At 48.3% G+C, this 21,589-nt stretch overlaps 1 protein-coding gene across 3 annotated transcripts; it reads right to left on the reverse strand.

Annotated features, from left to right (window-relative positions):
* Window positions 1-1,335: 1,335 nt before the first annotated feature.
* Window positions 1,336-20,525, reverse strand: LOC142483297 (importin-8-like). 3 transcript variants are annotated; one of them, XM_075583396.1, is made up of 5 exons: window positions 17,873-19,149; window positions 15,502-15,558; window positions 15,115-15,239; window positions 14,884-14,950; window positions 1,336-1,919 (listed from the first exon to the last, which is right to left on the reverse strand). In XM_075583396.1, the coding sequence occupies exons 3-5, from the start codon at window positions 15,175-15,177 to the stop codon at window positions 1,783-1,785; spliced, it is 267 nt and encodes an 88-aa protein (XP_075439511.1). In that variant the 5' UTR covers window positions 15,178-15,239; window positions 15,502-15,558; window positions 17,873-19,149; the 3' UTR covers window positions 1,336-1,782. The 3 variants fall into 3 exon arrangements, 2 of the variants coding, with proteins under 2 accessions (XP_075439511.1, XP_075439510.1); XR_012797291.1 differs by lacking the exon at window positions 14,884-14,950 and having other exon boundaries at window positions 1,339-1,919; window positions 15,115-15,558; XM_075583395.1 differs by lacking the exons at window positions 1,336-1,919; window positions 14,884-14,950; window positions 15,115-15,239; window positions 15,502-15,558 and adding exons at window positions 15,573-17,044; window positions 20,251-20,525 and having other exon boundaries at window positions 17,873-17,989.
* Window positions 20,526-21,589: the final 1,064 nt, after the last annotated feature.

Genomic DNA, 21,589 nt, shown 5'->3' on the forward strand with positions numbered 1-21,589 from the left:
TATATATTAATGAAGGTATATGCTGATAGAATAAGGACACTTCCAATATAAAAATTGATTACAAGCAGTGGTTAAAAAGTCTTTAACATCACCCGCAGGACCCTTTGTTCATTGATCCACGTGTAGTGTGTCAAACCGGCTCCTGCTGCGGACGTCAGGGAGATGCGCGCGCACAATCTCCTCCTAATACTCAAAGCTTGCGACAGTTGGCGGCCGGGGATGAGACTGGATACCCGCACAGCAGGCTCTGCTCTATTCACTAATTATATGTGGATAAACAAAGCGGACGGGCTCCAAAGTGTGGCGGATGAATGCCAAAAGTACTTGGATGAAAAATATATAGTTTAAAGTCCAATATGACTCCTTCCCTACGCGTTTCGTCGCTGCATGCGACTTCCTCAGGGGTTAGCACTTTACAGATACAAAACCACATTTCTAGACCAGTGCCAATAGATAAATTAGGAAGGAGTCATCCGCCACACTTTGGAGCCCGTCCGCTTTGTTTATCCACATATAATTAGTGAATAGAGCAGAGCCTGCTGTGCCGCTATCCAGTCTCATCCCCGGCCGCCAACTCCCGCGGGATTTGAGTATCAGGAGGAGATTGTGCGCGCACATCTCCCTGACGTCCGCAGCAGAAGCCGGTTTGACTCACTACACGTGGATCAACGAACGGAGGGTACTGCAGGTGATGTTAAAGACTTTTTAGCCACTGCTTGTAATCAATTTGATTGTAAGCTCTTTGGAGCAGGGACTCCTTTTCCTAAATGTTACTTTTATGTCTGAAGCACTTATTCCCATCGTGTTATTTATATTTTTTGTTATTTATATGATTGCCGTTTGTATTACTACTGTGAAGCGCTACGTACATTAATAGCGCTATATAAAGACATACATACAAAAACAGCACGATAACAGAACTCATAAGTGTCAACTGCAAACAATAATGGGAGACCCAAATATAGCGTCCGTGCATGCAAGACGATAAACCAGAGAGAAGAAAGAAAGTAATATCAGCACGGCCACCAGAATAAAGACTCAGATCCTTGGAAGGAAATGCATCAGCCATCCTCGTAGGGAATAGCAAATTGAAATTGGCCTGGATAACGTCACTCAAACTGACCCAGAATATTGTGGATTGCAGATATGCGTGAAGGAAAACTAAAAAGATGAATGATTCCAAACAAGAAAACAGTCAAATAAAGTAAGTCTTCACATCCCGATTGTAATTTAGGGGTTCAGAGAGGCAAGTCTCAGTGCAAGGGACAGCGCGGTAGGCAAACAATTAAAATTTGAGAATACTTGCGAGTCTCTTAGCATCACCATTTTGAAACAACTCTAACCATCTCTCAGGGAAAGAAGTGTCCTCCCGAGCATCAATGCGGACTTTATATCAGACAAATTAGGTCCAAATTAGGACTCAGAAGCCTGCCAGCTTGTAGTAAAAGTAAAAAAAGTGACTCCTCTCTTTAAGGTGGACGGGTCTCTGCTGCCAAGTATTCCGTAGGTCACGCATACAAACACCACGATGTGCAGCTTCATCAGGCCCCGAGGAGGCACTTTTTACTTATACTACAAGCCGCGGCCTTACTTGGACCGATTTGTTTTTATCCCTTTTTCCTTCCCGTTTACCCTCCTTTGGTCTTTTTGTATAAATATCTTACTACTATAATTTATGTTGGGTCCCATTACCCTTCTCTTCTGTAAGCCCGAAATCTTGCAAATAAACAGTTTAGAAAAAAAATTGATCAGCTAGACAAGGGCAAATAAACGAAACCTGAATTATCTCGAACCTGTAAAGTATTCATAGCAATCCCTCTGAAAGACTTCAAACAAGATGCCTAGAAGCTGCCACATCTGAGAGGAGATGGTCTGGTTGGTCAGACTGTATGCCAAAGACAGGATCTCCTCATAAAACTCTGCAAGAAATAAAAGGAATTCACAAAGATAGAACCAATTAACACTTTAATCTCACCAAATCCTAGCTATAGAAGTCAATAGGAAGTCCCGTCTGTTTATGTCAGTGTGTCACATTGCAGAGACTGCTTTCATGGGTCATAGGTTCCATCTGTGTAACCCTGTGGACAGAATCAACAGATCAATAGATCCCTTCTTTCAGTCGCAGAACAAACTCATTCCATGGGTGCTTTCTGACTGACTCAGCAGTTGAAAGACATGTGATGGACGCAACATTTCTTGGTCTCTAAATATTCTGGAGGCCAGGGTCATGTGTAGGATGATTCGCCCAGATAGGTTCAACTCGGCCCTCTTTCTAAAGCACAACAAGTCCTGTATCTTTTCTTCACTTTATTTAGGGAAAGCAGCAATAAAGACAGGCACTTGTGGAAGAGATGTTGGTGATTGAATAATGTCTCTCTGTGGGTGCTTTGTAGTTAAGGGCAGGTCAAAAGGATTCGGCCCTGCCACTGGAGCAATTACAGGAGGGGTACTCACTCAGCCAGTGTAGAAGGTGGAAAAGGAAGCCCCAGTGTATTCTGGGTAGCAAGATAGCTGGGGGACAGACCATCTGTGGGCAAGGCAGAGGGGGAGAAAGCAGACTAGCCCATTAGAGAGAAAGGCTGGGGTTGCTATAGCAACTCACAGAAATGTCTAAGGAAACAACAACATGTAGCAATAATGTTGCATGTTCTCATACAGCAAGCTGCTGGGACAGGGGAAATAACAGCCAACTGAACAAAGGAGAAATGAATCCCATAAACTGAAAGGGGAGACAGAGGAATATGGAATCTAGTTCCAGGACACTCCCCGTCTGGTATCTGGAGATACCACTATAGTCTAGGTATATGTGGAACATATGTACAATATAACATAACAATGCAAAATTCATGTCCACATAACCAGTGGTTGACAAATCACCAAAAAATCTACTCGCCACACAAAAAAATCTACTCGCCACCTAGTACCAAACGTGTGCTGCTTGGGCCAATATTTACTCGCCCGGGGGTTAAATCCACTCGCCCGGGGCGAGCAAATGTATAGGTTTGTCGAACACTGCACATAACGATGGGATACTGGCCTGTACCACCAGCTTGAAGTCCTTTGCCATCTCGGTAAGCGAATGCACAGCTCTAGGTTAGCTTGATGCACCACAATGTCTCTCAGAGTCCACAGAACTGGTAGTCAGTTCTTCCTTGTTATAGTTCGATTTAGGCATTAGGAGGATAATCTCTGTGGTGGGCCTTAAAAAGGTTTTAACAATTCCATGTTGGGTCGACTTCCTGATTCTTTCTCCACGGTTGGTCGCGTATACGTAGAATCTTCTTTTCATGTTGCATATGTAGCCCAGTACCACCTTGCTATCTGTGTAGAATCTGACAGCATCTGGTTTGCAGTCCATCTCGTTTTCGAAAAGTTCTGCCAGTTCTGCCGCTAACACTGCGCCACATAGCTCGAGTCTGGGTATAGTGCTGTCGGGTTGTGGCGCCAGCTTAGCCTTGCCAAGGATGAACCTGATATGGTAACTTCCACCCACGCCCATGGTTTTTAGGTAGGCCACCGCTGCCATGGCCTTTGTGGAGGTATCTGAGAACAGGCAAAGCTCTTTGCTGTGTGTAGCGGTGAGAGATATAGGCGAGTAAGTGTGTGGGATCTGAAGATGTTCAAGAGTCTTCAAGGAATACTTCCACGTTTCCCACTCTTTCCGTCTTTCTGGAGGTAGTGGGGTGTCCCAGTCCTGCTTCTCGAAGGACATTTCTCTGAGGAGAGACTTGCCTTGTATAGTGACAGGAGTTACAAATCCTAGCGGGTTGTAAGGACTGTCAATAGTGGACAGGACTCCGCGTTGTGTGTAGGGTTTTTCCTCGATGGCTACCTGGAACATAAATGTATCTGTTTTAAGATTCCAGCTAATTCCCAGGCTCCGCTGTATGGGAGGCGTGTCGGCCCCCAGGTCCAAATTCTTGAGTTCGTTTGCGCGATCATCTGCGTGGAACGACTTCATCACTATGGCACTATTGGCAGCTATTTTGTGCAATCTTAGGTTGGCGTTTGCCATCATCTTTTGTGCCTCTTTGTTAACTGCCGTTAGGAGGTTGTTCTCTCCCTGGACATGACGAAGAACAGTCTCTTTTGTCCTTGTAAATTCCTTTGTGAAATGACTCTGCGACTGTCTCTTTGACGTGTGAGAGGACAGTCTTTTTGACACTGTGGCTTCACCTGTAGGGCGCAATCTTTTGCGGCTATGCCAGCTGTGACAGCTGGCTGCTTTGTCGCTTGTTACTCTGTGGAGAGGAACAACTGTACATCTTAGCCGTGCCATTGCCTGCGGGAGGATCGTCCGCTTGTTTATTGTCTTTTGGACGATCCCTTTGTTGGTCACCTTTGGGAGGTTACTTTCTTCCTTCAGTGGAGTCGACTCATCATCCTTGGTTGTCTGAACCACTAAGCATCCTAGGCCATTGTCACATCCCCTTGATGTAAGGATGTTCTTGTCGATCAAGGGTATGACCTTGTCTCTTCTCTTCACTTGGCCCTCCTGTCACTTGGAGATGGCCAACACATGGTTCAGAGAGGGATGTGTGTCCACATTCTGTTATCACCGTTCTGCGGGCGTCAACATAGTCTTGTCCGTGCTCTTTGTCAGTGCACGCGTTGCCCACTATCACCCAACCTAGGTCAAGTCTTTGGGCGTATGGTGCGTTGTGGAGTCCGTTATGCTGATTACAGACTTTATGTATCCTCAAGATGTCCCTACCGAGCAGCAGCAAGATCTTGGCGCCTTGTTCTACCGGCGGGATGTCGTTGGCTATTCCTCTGAGGTGCGGGTGATGGCGTGCCACGTCTGGTGTGGGAATCTCGTCCCTGTTTGTGGCCATGTGGTTGCACGTGATGAGTGTGGGGGGAGCCATCTTCATTCTGTTATCCACTGAACATATGACGTAACCGCTTGCTCTTCTCCCTGTTGACCCTGCACAGGTTCTGAGGGTGTAGGGTGAGGCATTGTCTTGTAAGTTGAATAGGTTGAAGAACTCTATCTTCGCCAATGATCTGTTGCTTTGGTCGTCGAGGATTGCATACATTCGAATAGCCTTCTCAGGTTGACACTGGGGGTGCACTGCAACAAGGCATATTTTGGAGCAGGACATTTTGTCACTTTCTTTTCCGCAAACCTCAGTGCGCCGAGACGTGACGGATGTTGTCTCTCCTCCTTCCTCCCCGCCATGCTCCGCTACGGAGGATGGGTTGTTGAGTTGGTGGAGTGTCAGCGCCTCTGGATGTAAAGATGTTACGTGCTTGTCACTTTTGCACACTGTACATTTGATTTCTTCTTTAGAGTCTCTGGCTAGGTGAGTCGTGGAACCGCAGCATCTGAAGCAAACTCTGAATTCTCCAAGTAACCTCTTACGTTCCTCTAGGGACTTCATACTGAACCCAAAGCACTTGTTAAGTGGGTGTGGCTTCTTGTGTATGGGACATTCCCTGTTTGGGTCCCTTGGTTCCTCGTCTCTAGCGACCGACTGATCGGGAGTAGTTTGGGTCATGGGAGGCACGTCCGTCCTGTGGACCGAGATGGGCATTTGAGTGTTACCGTATCTCGCCACTGGTCTCTCATTCCTCAGGCAGCTCGCACTGTGTGTGGTTTGCGCACCTAAGATGAAACTGGGATCGTTCCTTGTCCTTGCCGCTTCGCGAATGAAGCTCAAGAAGAATGAGAATGGGGGGGAAGGCGACTTGCTTCTCCCTTTTGTATTTGGAGCCTTGGGAAATCCATTTTTCTTGGAGGTTGTAGGGTAGCTTCTCCAAGATGGGTCTCACTCCACGAGCTGAGTCCAAGACGTTGAGACCTGTTAAGGAATGGTCTTTCCTTGCAAACTCCAGCTCTTGCAGCAGGTCTCCGAGCTCTCGTAACTTCGAGTAGTCTCTAGTTGTGATCTTGGGGAAGCTGTCGACTCTTTTGAAGAGCGAATCCTCGACTGCTTCGGGGCTACCGTAGCACTCTTCTAGCCTTTCCCACACTAGGTCAAGGCCTACTTGGGGTTGGTTCGCGTTTGCTGACCGAAGTCTCTTTGCGTGCTCCCTGGATTCGTTCCCCAGGAACTTGAATAGCTGGTTGAGCTCTTCCATTGCCGAGAAGCCCAAGCTGTTGAACGTGAACTTCCACATCCGGTAGTTCTCAGGGCGCTCGTCAAAGCCGATGAGTCCTGTTTGCACCAGGTCACGCCGGATCATGTACTTGGCTATGTCGGTCAGGCCTGAGGCATCGGCATGTTGGTCGCGTTCTGAGGTAGTTGCTGGGAGGGTCCGTGCGGTCGCCTCTTCCTTGGCGTGGACGCGTGATGGCTGCTGGTCAGTGTGAGGGGCTGTGTTCTCCTGTGTGGGTGTACCTGGATTGCGAGCCTGTTGTGGTGCATCCGTGTGCGCGCTGGCGTGTGGATCGCTGTTGCGGCTGTGGCTATCCCAGGCAGCATGTCCCACTGAAGGAACAGCGTCTTCTCCTCGTGGACCTAGCAAGTCTTCGGTGTCTGTGGAGTCACTCCCTCCGTGTTGAGATGGTGCGCTGGTGTTTACACTGAAGAGGCTCCTTACGTAGTCTTCAGTGCGTTGGGCTGGATCCTCTGGAGGCTATCCGTCTGTACTGTTGCTCCCCGCTGTCCTGTTGCGCGGCTGCTTCTAGGACTTCAGCTTGGGCTATGGCGGTGGCGGCTTCCTTCTCTTGATTAAGTGCCACTAGTTCCGCATCGAATTCGGCTTTCCTACGCGTGGTGGCTGCGGCATTAGCGCCGGCTGTCTGCTCCTCTTCTATGCGCGCTCTTCCTGCTCTTACGGTTGCCTCTCTTCGACTATATTCAGCCCTGGCACGTGCGGCCTCTGCGGCGGCTCGCGCCTTGGGTTTGTGCTTGCACTGGATGCGTTAGATTGCGCTGATCTTGCTGACCTTGATGAGTGTCTGGATGTGCTTGAGCGCTGTGATGCAGTCTCCAGGAGGAGCTCTTTTCTCTCGCTTTGGGCGTCCGTCATGGTGGTCTGCATGATGCCATCACGTTCTAGGTCGATCGCCTTTTGCAGGTCGCGTTCTCGCAGGCTATCTTCCGTGTTAGTTCTTGTTAGATAGGTGAAAAATGCCTGTGACACTGCTTGATAGCGCAAGTGATCTATCTTCAATTGAGTTATTGCCTGCTTGAGCTGTTGTACATAGTTACCAGCGCCGGCGACATTGCATATCCCAAGTGTGGTTGTTTCCCAGGCCAACTCTAATTTAGCACGGTGCGCTTCAATGTCAGTCTCATATTTTTTGCGGGCCTTTTGTGTCACTGTGACTGTCCGTTTAGGCCTTGCGTCTGCCTGCGCCTGTTGCAGTTGCGCAGTGGTCTCTGTGTCCGAGTGATCACTCTCCTGTGTGATATCAGGTGAGGCTCTGAGTTCTGCCATGCTGTAGGTGTGTGTAGGCCTTTAGCCAGTGCGTGTGGCGTGTGGTCTTTTACCTGTGTCAGAGATGGGCGACTGTCTCAGATGATGCCGAGCGGTGTCCTGCAGCGTTCAGCGTAGGGGTGGCTGTACTCACAGGTGTCCGGTGGCTCTGAACCGTGTCCTGGCGGGTGTCCGGTGGCGTGGCCCTTGGTGGCGTCAGCCAGGAGACATGCGCAGGGGTAGGTGAGATGGTAGCTCTTCACTATGGAGCTGTGCAGAGAGTGGCTCAAACAGAGAAAAGACAATCAAAGTTCTGTGTATATTGCAGTCTGAGTGCAGTGCTGCTGCCTTGACTGAGTTTGTAGGCTTGTGTGCAGTGCAAGCTGCTTGCTGTTTGAAAGGCTGCTGCAGGCTGTGTGCAGTGACTGTACTGTGTTAGCATAAAGTCTTAGAGTAGCAGCTCCTGTATGTATATTTCCAAAACACACGGTCTTCCTTTTCACTATTCTGGAGGCCAGGGTCATGTGTAGGATGATTCGCCCAGATAGGTTCAACTCGGCCCTCTTTCTAAAGCACAACAAGTCCTGTATCTTTTCTTCACTTTATTTAGGGAAAGCAGCAATAAAGACAGGCACTTGTGGAAGAGATGTTGGTGTAATGTCTCTCTGTGGGTGCTTTGTAGTTAAGGGCAGGTCAAAAGGATTCGGCCCTGCCACTGGAGCAATTACAGGAGGGGTACTCACTCAGCCAGTGTAGAAGGTGGAAAAGGAAGCCCCAGTGTATTCTGGGTAGCAAGATAGCCTGGGGACAGACCATCTGTGGGCAAGGCAGAGGGGGAGAAAGCAGACTAGCCCATTTGAGAGAAAGGCTGGGGTTGCTATAGCAACTCACAGAAATGTCTAAGGAAACAACAACATGTAGCAATAATGTTGCATGTTCTCATACAACAAGCTGCTGGGACAGGGGAAATAACAGCCAACTGAACAAGGAAGAAATGAATCCCATAAACTGAAAGGGGAGACAGAGGAATATGGAATCTAGTTCCAGGACACTAAATATGGATTCTGTGGTTCTTATGATGATCACCTATAAAAATATTTTTTTTTAAAAGAAGACGATCCGTTGAAGACAACAGTTTTTTTGTAAGAGAATTGAAAATGATTGAAATAATTCAAAGTCTTCGTTACTTGTCCTTAAACTGTCATTCCCTATACTCTAATAAAACCATGCCATACTTTAAAAATACTTTTAAGTCTTCTGAAGTTTAGGGGAAGAAGTGGTAGGTTACATTGAAATAAAATGAGATATATCATCTCGTATGAAATGAACGGGAATAAGGGAAGGCTTACATTGAATTTACATTTAAGACACACTAGCACCGCCTACCTGTTCCTGCAGAGTACTATGGCCGACTCTAAACTCCAGTTTTGAAGCTAAGTCACTGTGTTCGCAAAAATGCAAATAAATGCTGGGGATTTACACGTAATTTCTCGCAGTCACGGGGACAGTAAACCTGACTACATCCCTACACATCCGCTTCTTCCCCACTGACCAGACGGATGCATCTTGGCACTAGGGAACCAAATCTTCTCTTTTGCTTAGCAACAGGGAAGACCAAAAGGCAAAGTGTACCAAAAAATAAACCCTGTGAGGAACAAATCTACCCCCTTGACAGTTACAACTAAAAATGGGGGTTTAAAGGAGAGCAGGGAGCCATATAAAGGGTGCTGGGTTCTCATTTGTTAAAAGATGAAACCTCCACCCCCCAACTGGGCAGGGCTTTTTCCCTTCAATTCCTAGTGGCATAGAAAGAGGAGCGATAAATTAGAATTACGGATACTAGTACTGTATAAATATTAGGCATGCATAACTCTACTCAGAGTTTGCTCTGGAGAGAGGTGATTAAAGCGTGCAGTGTCGTACACTTCAGAATAGGGCAAGTCCATATCCAAGGTGTTTGAAAAATTAGAGAGAGGTTGGGTGGAAAGTGTGCAACAGCGAGTAAAGGAGAACGTAAGGATTGATTTTGGTAAACTAAATGGTGGGTCAGGAACTTGTCAACCATAATTCCCTGCATACCTGGCAATAAGGTCATAGAAAATTCAAAGGCAGAATCCAATATACTTTAGCGCAGCGGTGCACAAACTGGGGGGCGCAAGATTATGTAGGGGGGGCGCGGGCTGAGTGCGGGGAAACCTGGGGGCGGGCAGAGCTGTGCACGGCGGCCAGAAGCTCCGTGCACTGGCTGCTTCCCTGCTGTCTGTGTCAGAGGGGGCGGGGCCAGAAGCTCCGTGCAGAGACTGCTGCTGCTGCTTCTATGCTGTGTCTGCCTGCAGAGGGGGCGGGGCCTTGCTGCAGGGCCCTCCCTGCACACAGACAAGCCCTCCTCCTCCTGTCTGTTACCCGCCCGTTTTCTGCAGCACATGGGGGGACTGGAGCAGAGGGGGGGACCGGAGGGGGGAGAGGGGGAGAGAGAGAGAGAGAGGGGGAGAGAGAGAGAGAGAGAGAGGGGGGAGAGAGAGAGAGAGAGGGGGAGAGAGAGAGAGAGAGGGGGAGAGAGAGAGAGAGAGGGGGAGAGAGAGAGAGAGAGAGAGAGAGAGAACGAGAGAACGAGAGAACGAGAGAACGAGAGAACGAGAGAGAGAGAGAGAGAGAGAGAGAGAGAGAGAGAGAGAGAGAGAGAGAGAGAGTGTGTGTGTGTGTGTGTGCGCGTACATGTATTTGTGTGTGTGTGTGTGTGTGTATGTGTGTATGTATGTATATATGTGTATATGTGTGTGTATGTATATATTTGTATATGTGTGTGTATATATATATATGTGTGTGTGTGTATATATATATATATGTGTATATATATGACTGCAGTGTGTATTGTGTCTGTGTGTTGGTTGTGATTGTATGTGTGGGTGGTGATTGAATGCAGCGGTGCACAAACTGAGGGGGGTCGCCCCGGCGCAAGATTATTTAGGCGGGGCGCGTGCGGCAAAACCTGGCTGCGCAGGCGAAAAAGATGTGCGCGCGCGGCCGAACAGAATAGTGCAGGTGGCGGTCACATAATTCGGAGGTACGGGGGAGGAGCACGCGCGAGCCCTGTGATGTCAAACGCCCCTCCCTCCGGTGTCTGCCCTACAATAACGCTGTGTTGCTGCTCTCCTCCGCTGGCAACCTGCTTCGCTGCGATCCTCTGCAAGTGAAAGGGTAGGCTGCCACTTTATCACTCATACTATGAATGTACAGAATTAAGGTAAAAAAAGTGTAAACACTTCCCCACTCGTGCTTGCAAAATTATGCAGGACACCCTGTGCTCATGCTTGGAGAGTTGGTGATGTCACCGCTCTCAGCGGCAGCGTGGACGCAGTCTAATTTTGCAAGAGCGAGCTGTTGAAGTATGTAAGTATTTAAGCTGCGCTTATAGTGCCGGCGACGCGACGTCATCCAAAAAAATGCATTGTCGCTGCCGCGTGTGCTTACAGTAAGCGTGACGTGGCGATGCGATTTTTTGAAGCCGGCAATATTTGATTTTTCAGGGGCTGTCGCCTCATGTGACAGCCCCTGAACCAATCAATGGCCAGGTGGCCCGCACCGCCGCGAAGCGAAATACAACTTTTGCTAGCGTCGCCGACGCGGGCACTATACGCGCGGCCTTAGACATATTTGTATTTACATTGTATACCGTTTAATAAAGGTTTTTTTTTAATGTGATTTTGATCAGACAGGAGGGGGCCCGAGAAATTTCATGGATTAAAAGGGGGGCTCGGCCTAAAAAGTTTGCTCACTCCTGCTTTAGCGTACTGTACCAAGAAAAGATCTGTGTGTATATGGCATACGCTGATCTAAAAATTAGCCTAGGTAAGCACTGGAATTTCATTTGCCGTGGGAGAGAGATAGTCAGAAGGAAAAAAATTGGTGGTTACTGGATTTATTTATTTATAAAATGTTTTACCAGGAAGTAATACACTGAGCGTTACCTCTTGTTTTCAAGTATGTCCTAGGCACAGAGTTATGATGTGAAATACATGGTTACAAATACATAGTTACATCAAGTGAACAGGGTTATACATTATATACAAGACATTAATCCAAGTCATTTCCCGTTTTGAAGGAGATATCCCCAAAAGAAAACTTAGAGTAGTGGTGATCTATAGAATGGCATGGAAAGAGGGATGGAAAAACGAACCACTATATCCAGTGCTGATGATGCAGCAATAAACCACCAGGAATGCGTTCCCATAAAATAAAGCTATTTTAATGGATCAAAAATATGGTACAACATTGTCCCAACATTTTAGCAATTGCGGTATGGGCGATGTAAAAAACATGTCATTTTTGGGTATTGAACATGTACCTTGTCCGATTAGAGGAGGCAACAGATTAAATATCCTTAATAGAAGAGAACTCTATTGGATCTTTACTTTACAAACCCGTATCCCTCATGGTCTGAATTCAGACTGGGATATAGGGCCTCTTCTATTTGATATTTGAAAGTATTTCTCCATAAGGTCTCTTGGTATTATGTTATTGGCACCAGCACAAGTTGTCTGGATAATAATTAACTGTACATCTATTTGATGCTTGTGAGTTATAATATGTTAATCAATTATCTATTGTGTATTTAATAACAATGGGTTTAGATAAAATTATAAAATGATATCAGTCGCATCCCAGTCTCTGTTCACTTACTTTCTGTTCTCCGGGGGTTTTGATTAACTTTATGTATGTTATGTGACAGGTTCTGTTTATATTTACATGTAACCTTATTTTATTTAACATCTTTATATTCATGTTCTTCATAACCATTACAAGCAATGCACGATTCGTAATTACGATTTATGGATACCCAATATCTGAGGTTGTAATTTGAGTATCACTCATTGTTTTTAATCTTATTTTTTGTAACTTGATTTTATTTACATGTCTTTGTGTATCCATAAAGGTAACCATTGAGAGTGTTATAGTTTAATGTTAATAAAGTTTTGTTTTACTTGTTTCTTCTGGTTCTGACCCGTGGGGGTCATGTTGCCTAGCAGCACAATGCATTGTGACGTTCTGTCACGTGCCAATCGACGTGGTGACGTCACGCGCCTTTTCCACCATACGGACTCAGGGGTTTGTTTTGGCATTGCGTGTTCTTTCTTTGACAAGCATGCCACGCCCCTCTGGTCCCCCTGCGCGGTGACGCCACACGCTGGTATGGGCTATGCATTTGTGCTGCGTCTACCGGTCGTGGGTCATGTGCTAGCGTCACATGATACACCCAGAAGTCAATGCCATTGGTGCCACGTCACAGGTCTTGTGCCCGCGTCACACCGGGAAGTCAACGCAATTGGTGCCGCGATCAGTATAAATTGCACTCCTTATGTTGTTTGTGTATTCACCTTGATAAAGGACTATTCATAGTCCGAAACGCGTTGGTGTGTTTTGTACCATATTTTTGATCCATTAAAATAGCTTTATTTTATGGGAACGCATTCCTGGTGGTTTATTGCTGCATCATCAGCACTGGATATAGTGCTTCGTTTTCCAGCCCTCTTTCTCCGATATTCATCTTCAAACGGAGGCACATCCAACCCTGGGTCACTGGATACATTGGACTTGCTGCTCATCGTGGACAACTATCCCAAGTGAGTTTAATCCAGTTTGACACCATTCATTCATTTGTCCAGTAAAGTTATAGGATGTCTTATCTACTGGTCACCGGCAGGTGTATATGATTTTATCCTTACCGCTTTGCTATGTGGGATTATTTTCTACCAGGTTACATCCTATTGGACACATATACAATATAGGGTTGTTTTTCCAGATACTATTCCATTTTTGACTACGATTTTTTTCTTTAGAGCACCATACAACACATTTTTTCCAATATAGAATGGCATGACCGGTGTATGGATAGGGGAAGCAGACACTGATTTTGACCATTCTAAATCTCCAGGAAGAATACACCATACTCAAGCTACAATATTCTTAGAACACATTCGTTAAAAAGGATATATCAGAACTAAACTACAGATTCTAAACTAAGAAAACCTAAAAGTAGTTGAGCCGAGTCAGATTGCTGGAAGGTCTGCCGTAAGAGGAAATACTAATCAAATCTGAACGGTTTACTTTTGAAAATAAGAAAAATAGGAGATGGGGCACACGGATTTCAAAAATAATGAAAATGTATTAAAGCATGTGCTTTAATAAATGTATGCTTTAATACATTTTCATTATTTTTGAAATCCGTGTGCCCCATCTCCTATTTTTATTGTATGCCGTGGATTGGACGCAGCCGATCGTACATTGAAGGGAGCACCAGTAACTGTATCAATTTCTTTATTACATTGTTGTGTGCAGCATTTATCCCTTGTTTTATTACTTTTGAAAATTAAACAGCTAAAAGGCAATAGTATTACAATATACTTATGTAACTGTATTTGTAACCATGTCATCTTAACTCTATGCCCAGGACATACATGAAAACGAGAGGTAACTCACAATGTATTACTTCCTGGTAAAACATTTTATAAAAAAAAAAAAACATACACCTATATCAAACAATACAAAAATAAAAAAATTAAAAAAAAAATATTACAGGGGAGATTCTTGCTCTATGGAATTACCAACCAAGGCTGAAGAAATGTCACCTGCCGAAAATATATTCTTTATTGTAACAGCAGGGATGATGCAGAATTTGCTTGCCGTGAAGAGTGACGGGAAAGATTTCTCTTCCTCTAGAGCCGGGGTGGGCAAAGTGAGGCCTGCAGGTCGGATGATTGCCTGTGGTGCGGGCGACTGAGGCAGCGTCAGTGGCAGCAGCAGCAGCTCGGCAGCTGAGACAGCAGCATGGCTGGAGCTCACCCAGGTGGTCCTAAAATGGAAGTTAGGATGGACTGAAAGTCGGGCCCAACTTCCATAAATCACCGTATGGGTGTGCATGCAGCCACAGTGCCGTCACCTACGCACGCAGAGCATCTGCTGCTGCCTCCGTTGCCCGCACCCCACGTAGAGACCAGAGGAGAGGGGGAAGGGAAGTTGGGGAGAGGAGGGAGATTGAAGGACAGTGAGGGAGAAAGAGGGTGAGCGAGGAGGAGGAAGGGGAGCAAGGAGGAGGAAGGGGGAGGAGGAGAAAGGAGCAAGGGGATCAAAGTGAGGAGCGAAGAGGGAAGATTAAAAAAAGAAGAGTGATTATTAAAAGAGAAGGGGGAAAGTGAGTGAGAAAGTGAAGCAGAGAGTGAGGTGGGTAGGTGAGATGCCGGTTGCGAGAAGGGGAGCTATGATAAACTTTGCGGACCCCAGACTTTGTGTAGATTCTACATTATATTTGCAGCCCGCAAAGTTTACCCAAGCTTGTCAAGTGGCCCTCCAACCCCAAAAAATTGCCACCCCTGCTAGATCTATAGCAAAAAAAAATATTATATGCAGTGTATGTGTAGTAAACCAATGTTTGGAAACCAGACAAACCCTGGGTTTGTGCATAAAGGCCAGCCAGGCTCATGAGTCCTGTTATTTAAAACATGAATATTTGAAAGATACCTATGATGTGTTTCTGCAAAACAATGCCAATGATCTGTAAACATATTTCCTCCAACTGCTGTTTTACCTGAAAAAAAACAAAAGAGGCTACAATACCGAAAAAAAAAGGTCTCCTAGTAAAGAATAATATCCAGGCACAAACAAACAAAGCAGACAGTGGAGGAAAAGAGAAGGTGCTATGCGGGATCACTCAGCAGAGAGCAGTTAAAGGCAGTAGCAGAGTGCACTCACCTCCGTGTAATCCTCCACCACGGTCAGGACAATATCGATTGTGTGCAGGATGCCCATGGCCATCACTGTCTTATCCTCCACCTCTTCATACTCCTCACTCTGAAGAACCTTGCAAATATGTCAGCCTTGAAAGAAAGACACAGTGTCACACTGGTGTCAAGATGTGAAGCATAATATCACTGCAGATAAAGGGGAAGGGTCGTGGGAACAGCGCTAATGCTAAAAATAACAAATAGTGACACTTAGGTGACTAACATAAAATATATACTGTACACACTTTAAATGTTAAAGTGGGGGCTGCCAGGAAAAAAGGTCCACACAAACCAATACAGACAATAAAAACAAATAAACCGGCGCCTCCAAAAGAAAATATAAATATAGCCTGACCAAATATAAAGTCCAATACGGCTGGGATGAGATCCAAGGCAGATTCTTCAATGAAGTCTCATAGAACGACAAACAAACGAATAAGACAACAACAAAAAAGAAAAAAAGAGAAAAAGATCATAGTGCAACTGAAAACAAAAAATCACTGATAAGGTTGACAAGAAAATGATTACAAATTTAATGCAATTGAATTAAAATAAATATAAAAACAACAAACACTTGAATGTTGGGCTAGAGACACTTATATAGCAATGACATCCGGTACGGATAAAATTGAAACCCTACTTACAGCAAAGCTAATATTAATAAGCCCGTAGCACAATGTCCTTGTCTGGAACCGAAACCTGGTAGGAAGATGTCACAACTCTGCCTCTAGAGATCCACGATGCCGCAAACTGCCACTGCTAACACACTCACGGATGTGCTGGTATGTGGGGGGTGAAGCAGGTGAAAACCTGGACCCAGTGCTGCCGAGGGATTCGCCTACCCCACCATACAAACTTAGACAACACAGTTTTTTGTGGAAGTAAAAATGGTCACAGCTTTATTGTTTAACAATACTATCAAATAACTGTCAGGCCATAAATGACGACACGCGTCAACCGGGAGACACAGTCTCCGCCGTGAGGGGCACTCTCGCCCCTTACCACGGCCCCGTCATCCGTACACACTAGGTCCCCCCTTTTATGGCCGCGTGGGCCTACCCACATAGGATAGAGCCCAGCTACCTAAGATTGGTGCCAGGGGTACAGCGACCGACCGCCTGCGTCGGCGCCTCCAGCCCGCACGATCTTCTCCGGGGGACTGTTACCTGGCGGCCCATCCGCATCGGGTGGAGCCCCATTTCGGGTATTTACGGTGTCCCTATGATGACTGGCCTGACAGTTCCGCCACCCGGTGGACTCATTAAGGCCACTTAATGGGGACTCACCCCACACACCAAGCTGTGACCCTAAACCCTGCCTGCTGATCGCTTGCAACGGCCTGAGAATGTTGTCAATAAAAATATCAAGGCCCTCGTCCGTCATGTGTACCCCGTCCCTCCTGTGCCACCTGCGCCCCCTGTCTTCGAATTCCCTGTGGTTCACCGTCAGCCCCCCACAAGTGAGCATGAACTTACGGATGTCTCTGTTGACTTCTCGCCTTGCCTTCTCGATGCCCACCCAGCTGCGCGCCCCCCTCCATGCCAGCCGAGGTATGATCTCTGACCAAATAATGACTGCGTCATTCCATAGGGCTTTAAGTCTGGCGTAGTCCGCGTGTATCTGGAGGATTACGTCTAAAGACTTGGTGGCCACCATATCGTTCCCGCCCAGGTGGATCATTATCACGTGGGGCTTTCTGCCGTAAACTGCTAGCGCGCTTGTGGTGGTTGGCACCAAATCTCTCCAGCACATTCCTCTCTTACCCAGCCATCGTATTTTCATGCTCTCCTGTGGGATTCCCAACTGCAGACCCAGCGTGCTCGCCGCCCACTCCCTGGCCCAGTACATGAAAGAATGACCAATCAGCCAGACTTCCCACGCTGCACCTGCTTCTCCCACTGTGAAGACAGAAAACATGTTAGAAACTGCACGATCATCTACTTGCACCCCTGCTGGGACCTAATGTACCCTTTGTATGCGTTTGACTTCCACCCACCCAATTCCTTAATCTGCGCTATCGGCAGCCCCTGCTCGGAGGCTACCGTTGCTGCCCCAATCCGAAACGAGTGGGTCCCAAAATTGGCGGCATCTATGCCCCCTGCCTCCAGGCAACGCTTGAAAATCGTGTTAAACTGAAACTTGGTTAGGGGAGTTGTATCTTTATGTCAGGAAAACCTCGCCCCCTTGCGATCGCTGCCTGGCGTAGCGCTTTGCCGCCCTCACCGGGCATACCTTCCTATTCTCGTGCCGTCTCAGGTGCACCCAGGCACCTTTCCCTGCTTGTTTAGTTTTTGACCTGTGTATGCGGCATGCCACTGTCTCCTCCCCTATAATCACATTTTCTAGCAAAAGGCCAGTGTCCCTGCTAGTTTTTGACGCTGCTACAAGTTCCCCCAATCTAAAGGCTCCAAAAAAGGCAAAAGTGAAAGCCGCTTTAAATAAATTTATTTCGAACGGTCCTGCGCATACTGACTCTGCTGCTTGGTTCAAGCTCTGTAACCTCTCCACCGTTACCGGCTCCCTCTTAATTCCCCGCTTGCGCTCCCCTCTGCCCCACCCGATTAGTATTCGCCTGAGGAGGAAATCCTTGGTGATGTCTGTCTGCCCCCCCAACTTCAGGATAAAATCAATACCCGCTAGCGTACCGCCCGCCTTACCACTTAGCATGCCCGCCCGCTTCTGAGTAAGTAAAAAATTGATTCGCTGATGGGTTCTGCTAACCTTACCACTCCCCTTCGGGGTCTTCCGGAAACTGCGCCATTGCCGACATGTGTTGTTGTACGTCTTCCAGGTGTGGGGGGCTAGCGATTGCTGCACCAAAGTCATCACTCCCTCTGCCCTAGCTGGTACAGATAATTTGGGCAGGTCAAACCTCTTGCCTGCGCGTCTGGGGCTGCTCGCCTAAATGCAGGCCAGTTAAAGCGGGATAGTGCGTCTGCAATTACATTAAGCTTCCCGGGGATGTGCTTTGCCTTAAAGTTTATGTTCCCCTGCATGCACTGCAGGACCAGCCTGCGCAACAACCTTATCACTGGTGTTGACGTAGCCGATAGGCCGGTCACTGCCTCCACTACCCCCAAATTGTCTGACCAGAATATTATGTGCTTGTTCGCTAACTCCTTGGCCCATAGCTCTACCGCTACTACAATGGGGAACAACTCCAGGAAAGCCATGTTCTTAGTTAGCCCCGTCTCCACCCAGATTACTCTGCAGGCGAAGTTTAGCAGACCCAGGAGTGACTGCATTTGTTTCAGGGTCACCTTCCTGGCCTTCCTGACTGACCTAGGCTCATTCTAAGCTTCCTGACCTTGTTTGCGGGTAAGCGTGATTCCCTTGCCAGCGTGTCAATCTCTATACCGAGGAATGACAGGATTTCTGTAGGGCCCTCAGTTTTCTCCTCTGCTATGGGAACCCCCAATTCCCTCATGATCCCCTTAGTTCTCTCCAGCAAACTGTTGCACTGCAGTGAACCCGGGGGACCCACCAGCAGGAAATCATCCAGATAGTGTGCAACTGTGCTAGTCCCCGTCTGACTGACTATGCACCAATGCAAGAAAGTACTAAAAGCCTCAATGAAATGGCACAACCCATGGGGAGACATTTATCAATGTAATACGCACCCTCAAATTTACACCCTGTGAATCTGAAGCTGCTGGGGGCCAAAGGTAACAGCCGGAAGGCTGATTCTATGTCGATTTTTGCCAATAGTGCTCCCTCCCCACATGGTTTAATTATCCCTATGGCGGTGTCAAATGATTGGTATTGTACCCGGCATAGCTCCGGGTCTATGGCGTCATTCACAGACCCCCCTCTTGGGTATGACAGGTGTTGTATTAGCCTGAATTTGCCCGGGTCCTTTTTTGGCACTACACCCAGCGGGGAAATAATTAACTGGGCGATAGGGGGGGATGCGAATGGGCCCGCCACACGCCCCAATTTTATCTCTTTCTCTATTTTTCCTTTAACTATGTGTCTGTGTGTTGCAGCGGATTTCAAGTTCTGGCTAACACCCCTAGCTTGTACCACCACCCCTCCCCCCCCCACTGGTATGTAAAACCCCTTTCTAAATCCCCCTTCCAGGAACCTTGCTTTCTCCCGGTTGGGGTACCCCCTTAACCAATAGCTCAGCCTGCTAAGGCTGACCGGTGTTGGGGCCTGTGTTAGGTGCCTCCCTTCCTCTCCCATGGCTGCGGTTGCCCCGGGCTTTGAAGTATTTCTTAACGGGGTGGCTACCCCCGCACTGGCTACACACATGTTTGAACTTGCAACTCTCCCCCATCTGCAGTATTTATCGTTAAACGCCCAGCACTCCCCGTTGCTGCCTCTGCTTGCTGAATGACTCCCGGGCCGACCGCCCGGCCCCTTGCGAACGGGCGCGTTACCCCCCCCGGCTCGTGTTTCCCACTAGCTTCATCCACAGTTCCATGTCCATCTTCCCCAGACTCAACCGTGTATCTCCCTGCCACCTGTGCCTGAACTGCTCATCATAATCTCACCACGCTGACCACCCGTGTTCGTCATGTATGTTCTGTATCACACATGTATTTCATCACATTATGCAATTCCTTGGGATGTTTTGAAAGGAAACAGTCCCCGAACACAATGAAACGAATAACCCAGTTCGCATTATTCCTCACTACCTGCCCTTTTCCGCCCGCCTCTCGCGCGCGTTTCCTCTCTGCTCGCCCCTTTTCAGACAGCTTAAACATATCCACATACTTCCTGTTACCTATGTCTCTCTGTGTTCTCCTGGGCAGGTAAGTGTACAGGGAGCTAGTCTCGACTGCAAACGAATCCTCCCCGCTGTGGGTGGAAGCCGCCCCTTTGTCTTTGCGCGATTTGCGTTTTCCCTTATCTGTCCTACTCAGCTTTACCGCCTTGCTCAGCGCCTCTACCTGTTCCCTTATGCGCTTTACCCCTGGGGTCTCGTCGCTGTCTGCGCCGCTGCTTGCGTCTTACTTGCTGCTCGCTCTTGCGCTCTCACTATCCTCGCTGTCTGACCCCTGGGACTCACAGTCCGACCCTGACCTAACTGACCCCCCATCACTAACATCACCATCAACATCATCCTCATTACTTTCCAATGCTGCATTATCATGCTCACCTGATCCTGCGGCTTGTGCACCTGGGTGACCGGTCCTGGGTCTTTTGACCGCACGGCTCCTGTTGCTGCTCCCCGGATCAGCGACGCTTCCTGCGTCCACCGGGGCAGGAGCCCGGGACACTGGAGGGCACCGCGCAGCCTGGGGTAGTGGGACTGCCGTTGATGGCTCAAAGGCTGGTGCCTTTGCGCAAGGCGCAGGTGCATAAAGCGCAGGGGCATGGTGTGCAGATGCATGTGTTGGCAGCGCCGGTGGGTATGGCGCTTAGGGGGCAGGTGCATACGGCGCAGGGGCGTAGTGCGTGTAATGTGCCGGTGCGTACGGGGGGGGCTTGGGACGCATGGGCATAAGGCATGTGTGCGTAAAGGCGCGTGTGAGTAAGCAGCGTGGGGGTAAAGCGCGTGTGAGTAAGGTGCGTGTGAGTAAGGTGCGTGGGGGTAAGGTGCGTGGGGGTAAGGTGCGTGTGAGTAAGGTGCGTGGGGGTAAGGTGCGTGTGAGTAAGGTGCGTGTGAGTAAGGTGCATGGGGGTAAGGTGCGTGGGGGTAAGGTGCGTGTGAGTAAGGTGCGTGTGAGTAAGGTGCGTGGGGGTAAGGTGCGTGGGGGTAAGGCGCGTGTGAGTAAGGTGCGTGTGAGTAAGGTGCGTGGGGGTAAGGCGCGTGTGAGTAAGGTGCGTGTGAGTAAGGTGCGTGGGGGTAAGGTGCGTGGGGGTAAGGTGCGTGTGAGTAAGGTGCATGTGAGTAAGGTGCGTAGGGGTAAGGTGCGTGGGGGTAAGGTGCGTGTGAGTAAGGTGCGTGTGAGTAAGGTGCGTGGGGGTAAGGCGCGTGTGAGTAAGGTGTGTGTGAGTAAGGTGCGTGGGGGTAAGGTGCGTGGGGGTAAGGTGTGTGGGGGTAAGGTGCGTGTGAGTAAGGTGCGTGGGGGTAAGGTGCGTGTGAGTAAGGTGCGTGTGAGTAAGGTGCATAGGGGTAAGGTGCGTGGGGGTAAGGTGCGTGTGAGTAAGGTGCGTGTGAGTAAGGTGCGTGGGGGTAAGGTGCGTGGGGGTAAGGCGCGTGTGAGTAAGGTGCGTGTGAGTAAGGTGCGTGGGGGTAAGGCGCGTGTGAGTAAGGTGCGTGTGAGTAAGGTGCGTGGGGGTAAGGTGCGTGGGGGTAAGGTGCGTGTGAGTAAGGTGCGTGGGGGTAAGGTGCGTGTGAGTAAGGTGCGTGTGAGTAAGGTGCATGGGGGTAAGGTGCGTGGGGGTAAGGTGCGTGTGAGTAAGGTGCGTGTGAGTAAGGTGCGTGGGGGTAAGGTGCGTGGGGGTAAGGCGCGTGTGAGTAAGGTGCGTGTGAGTAAGGTGCATGGGGGTAA

The sequence above is a fragment of the Ascaphus truei genome, unplaced genomic scaffold (genome assembly GCF_040206685.1).
Source record: "Ascaphus truei isolate aAscTru1 unplaced genomic scaffold, aAscTru1.hap1 HAP1_SCAFFOLD_317, whole genome shotgun sequence".
Lineage (NCBI taxonomy): Eukaryota > Metazoa > Chordata > Amphibia > Anura > Ascaphidae > Ascaphus > Ascaphus truei.

Excerpts from the sequence above, each read along its gene's own strand:
- LOC142483297 (XM_075583395.1), bottom strand. The coding sequence starts at position 17,972 with ATGACTTTGGTGCAGCAATCGCTAGCCCCCCACACCTGGAAGACGTAC. Across the intron at positions 17,045-17,872 it reads GAAGACCCCGAAGGGGAGTG|TGGGAGAAGCAGGTGCAGCG; the intron begins GTAAGGTTAGCA and ends CTGTCTTCACAG.